A 3,699-nucleotide genomic window follows, 5' to 3' on the forward strand; every position below is an offset into this window, starting at 1 on the left:
AAAGCTTGAAACAGGGCAGCCAAACATGCCAGCAATCTCCTGTGTGCTGTTTGGGTCGTTGCAGATAGGGATCATAGTACTCTTATGGTAGTTGATTTGCAGGCCGGTGAAAAGTGAGAAATCAGACAAAATCTGTTTGACGATGACCGCCTGTTGAGTGTTGCCTTGGAACAAAATAAGTGTATCGTCAGCGTATTGTAGCACCGGGTACAGTCTGTCAGAACCAAGCGGGTGTATCAGGCTGCCGTCCTCAAAACGCAAACAACACAATCTCTGTAGGACATCAGCGACTAAAATGAATAGGTATGGCGACATGGAGTCGCCCTGGCGAAAACCTCTCCTTGCAACGAAAGACTCGCCAAGCCTACCATTAAGCATGATTCTTGAACTAGCCGTGGTCAGGAGCGACGAGATCTAGCTGATCCATTTTGAAGGGAAACCGCGGGCTTGAAGAATGCTGAAGAGACATGCCCAGCTGACAGTGTCGAACGCCTTTTGGAAATCCAGCTTGAGAACCACCATAGGCAGTTTCCTTTTGTGGGTTGTTTGAACCATGTCAGCAACCATATCAAAGTTCTCAATTATGGAACGACCCTTGAGGAAGCCAGATTGTAGAGGGTGAACCAGGGAAGGGATTTGCAGCTGTAGTCTGTGAGCAAGGACCTTGCTAGCCAGCTTGGGGACACTATGAACAATCGAAATTGGCCTGAAATCGCGCAGCTCCAGAGGTGAGTCCTTCTTGGGTAGGAGTGAAATATGAGCTTGATTGATGCCAGAGAGATCCACCTGGTTGTGGTATAACTGTTCGTAAAAAAGCTGTAAGTCCTCCTTAAGCACATTATGAAAAGCCTTGTAGAACTTATTCGTGAAACCATCCGGGCCGGGGCTGCGATTGTTGGGCGAGGCGTCAACATTGAGTTTCACGAAACCCCTAGGGGGACAATGCCAACCCCTTTTTCATGGACGCCTTTGAAGATGATGCATTTACAAAATTGTATGTAAGGGCTAGGATCCCCATTGATATCTGAGTTGCATTCTGAGTTGTTTCCTTGTGCACTAATTTCTTTCTCTCCCACCATAGATACCAAGCTGAAATAGCTATCATTTCTCGTACATTTTGGTACCCCATAACACGCAAATCTTGATCTGAAAGAACTAAAAGGTATTCCAATATCGCCTCTCCAGCACGATCAACCTCACAAGCTCTAACAATAATCTCATCTATTCCTAGCCGGAAGAAACGCAAACTTTGTTCTACGGCGTTCCCACTTACTGTACGCGCGCCAATTTGGACAGGGGACGCATTCAGTGATGCAGATGCAGAGCCCATCCGACCGTCCCTGGCATAGGACGACATGCACACGCACGCACAGATGGCTCGACCGATGCAGCAGGATTGCTTGTTTTCACACGCTGATCGACGCTCTGGAATGGAACACCGTGTAGCGTGCAATTGTACATGCGTGTGGGGTGCCTGCTCGCCTGCTCACGACGTGGTACGAGCGGCCATCACCATGCGTCCGCTGCGCACGAGTGGTCACCATGAACGCATGCAGAGCGGACGTCACCACGGAGTACTTTCGCTGCATGCCAGCACGTGTGGCCCAGCCTCGTGCAGTCCGTCCGCGCGAGCGCATACACACGGAAGCGGTCGAAACAGAGCAGCCGCATGCGCGCTGCTCACGTCTCTTCGTCGTCTTCGAACGTATCGACGCTACTGCCACGCCAGCAGAGATCAGATCACCGTGCACCGGCCGGCCATGCCCACCCGTCCCAGCGGCCCACGACGGCTCGCGCCCCTGGCGACACGCGACGGCATGGCGCGCATGTCGGCATCGAACGGGACAGCGGCTTTGCGCGGCGGACGTGCACAAGACAGAGAGAGCTTCGCGAGACGTCTCCATCGCCACGGACGCACGCACATTCGGCTGGCGCCTTCGACCCGTCCCAAGCGGAAAATGACGAGGCGGTGGCGTGCGCGCCGTGCTCTGCCGCCATGGTGCGGACGGAACGGCGGCATGCAGAAACCCGCGCAAACAGCCAAAACTGTTGGCAAAGGACGGCTCAGAGACGCTGGCGCGGTGACGCCGGCTACAGGGCACACGCGCCGCGCCCGCGCGTATCTCTTCTACAGGATACATCTATGCAGATTGAAACGTCGCACAAATCAATCGAGAAACCGATCACCATTGCCGAACCAGAAAGAACTGTGGATGTGGAACCCCATTTCCAAGGCTCGGGGGGAATGGGATTGGGATCAGCTAACACATTCTATTCACAACTTTATTATGTATAATCACGGGCGAGACCCGAAGGGGCCGGGACGACTCAGGGTTACAGGATCACCAACCAACGAGATCCATGGATCATCACAACAGGCACGGAAAGAAAACAACCTAGCCGCGCGCCGGCCGGCGATCTCACCTCACGCCCTCCCGGCGATCGCCTCGGGCGCTGGCGCCGGCGGAAGCGCGCGACTTGCGGTGGCGCAGCGCCTTGATCGGGCCGGGGAGGAACCGCCCCCACCCTCCCGTTTTGGGCGCCAACTTCTCCGCGGAGGCGGAGCTCGACCGCTCCAATGCCGCCGCGTCCTCGGCGACGTGGCGCTCCTCCTCGCTCTCCAACTCCATTCCCTTGCCGACCGCAGGCTTCCGGAACGAGGCCCAGCCCCAGACCCTGGACCGGCGCCTCTCGTCGGCGCCGATGCCGCCGGCCACGGACCGCGAGCGCCCGATCCGGCGCTCCCGCTCGATGAGGCTGCAGACCCGGCCGACGGAGGCGGAGGACGCCGAGGAGGACGGGGAGGAGGGGGAGGCGCAGGCGCAGGGGCGCGTGCGCGCGCAGTCGGGGCAGAGGCGGAGGAGGCGGTCGCAGAGGCAGTGCGGGCACACGCCGCCGCAGGGCACGGGCGGGTGCTTCCGGCAGCGCGAGTCGTCGCCGGGCATGCCCATGTGTGCGCCGATGGACCGATCCCTCCGCGCCGTCCGTCCGTCCGTTGGGCTGCGATGGATCCCGCTGGCGCTCGCGGTTTCGGAGGGAGAGGGAGTTTTTTTAGGGGGTGGAGGGAGTTGCGGCGTTCGTTCGTTGGCTCGGCTCTAGGGACGCGGGGAAGCAGAGGGTCCGTCTCTCTTATAAGCGGGGCCGGGGCCGGGCCCAGGGCCCACGGACTTCCTCCGGTGAACGGCGTTTTGGTGCGGTTCTTGGAGATCCAAGGGGCACCGCACCGGTTTTCGATGTGTTCTCCATCTTGCCAACAACCATCGCAGGGGGATAAGATGATGCGCTGGACGCTATATGCTCGTATTGTCGTGCTATGTAAAATGGTGATCAGGTTTTTTTTTTTGAGATTCAATGCAATTTGCATTAAACAGTGAGCGAAGCAAAATCGCTCGCCACTAAAACTGATACACATGGGTCAGACCCATCAGTTACACTGTTTGGCACCCCGGCCATCAGCGAGCCCTTCGTCGCGAGGGTGTGCGCTACTTGATTACAGGTTCTAGAGCAGTGCACAATCTTGCACTCAATAAAATTACACACGATGAACGTTTTTAAACGGTCAGCTACAACACCTAGGCAAGAGAGATCAACACTAGTATCATCCAACGCTTCCTTCAGCAGCAGAGCATCAGTTTCCAAGAAAACTCTGCCCATTCCCAAGTCTGACGTCAAGTGAAGAGCAGCTTCAGCAGCTAGCAT

At 56.7% G+C, this 3,699-nt stretch overlaps 1 protein-coding gene across 1 annotated transcript; it reads right to left on the reverse strand.

Moving 5' to 3' along the window:
* Window positions 1-2,251: 2,251 nt before the first annotated feature.
* Window positions 2,252-3,171, reverse strand: LOC123042002 (uncharacterized). The gene has a single exon (XM_044464534.1). The coding sequence runs from the start codon at window positions 2,949-2,951 to the stop codon at window positions 2,421-2,423; it is 531 nt and encodes a 176-aa protein (XP_044320469.1). The 5' UTR covers window positions 2,952-3,171; the 3' UTR covers window positions 2,252-2,420.
* Window positions 3,172-3,699: the final 528 nt, after the last annotated feature.

This window comes from Triticum aestivum, chromosome 2B, assembly GCF_018294505.1.
Source record: "Triticum aestivum cultivar Chinese Spring chromosome 2B, IWGSC CS RefSeq v2.1, whole genome shotgun sequence".
In the NCBI taxonomy this organism is placed as follows: Eukaryota; Viridiplantae; Streptophyta; class Magnoliopsida; order Poales; family Poaceae; genus Triticum; species Triticum aestivum.

Bases quoted from the DNA above. Each gene is read 5' to 3' on its own strand.
- LOC123042002 (XM_044464534.1), bottom strand. From the start codon at position 2,951: ATGGGCATGCCCGGCGACGACTCGCGCTGCCGGAAGCACCCGCCCGTG.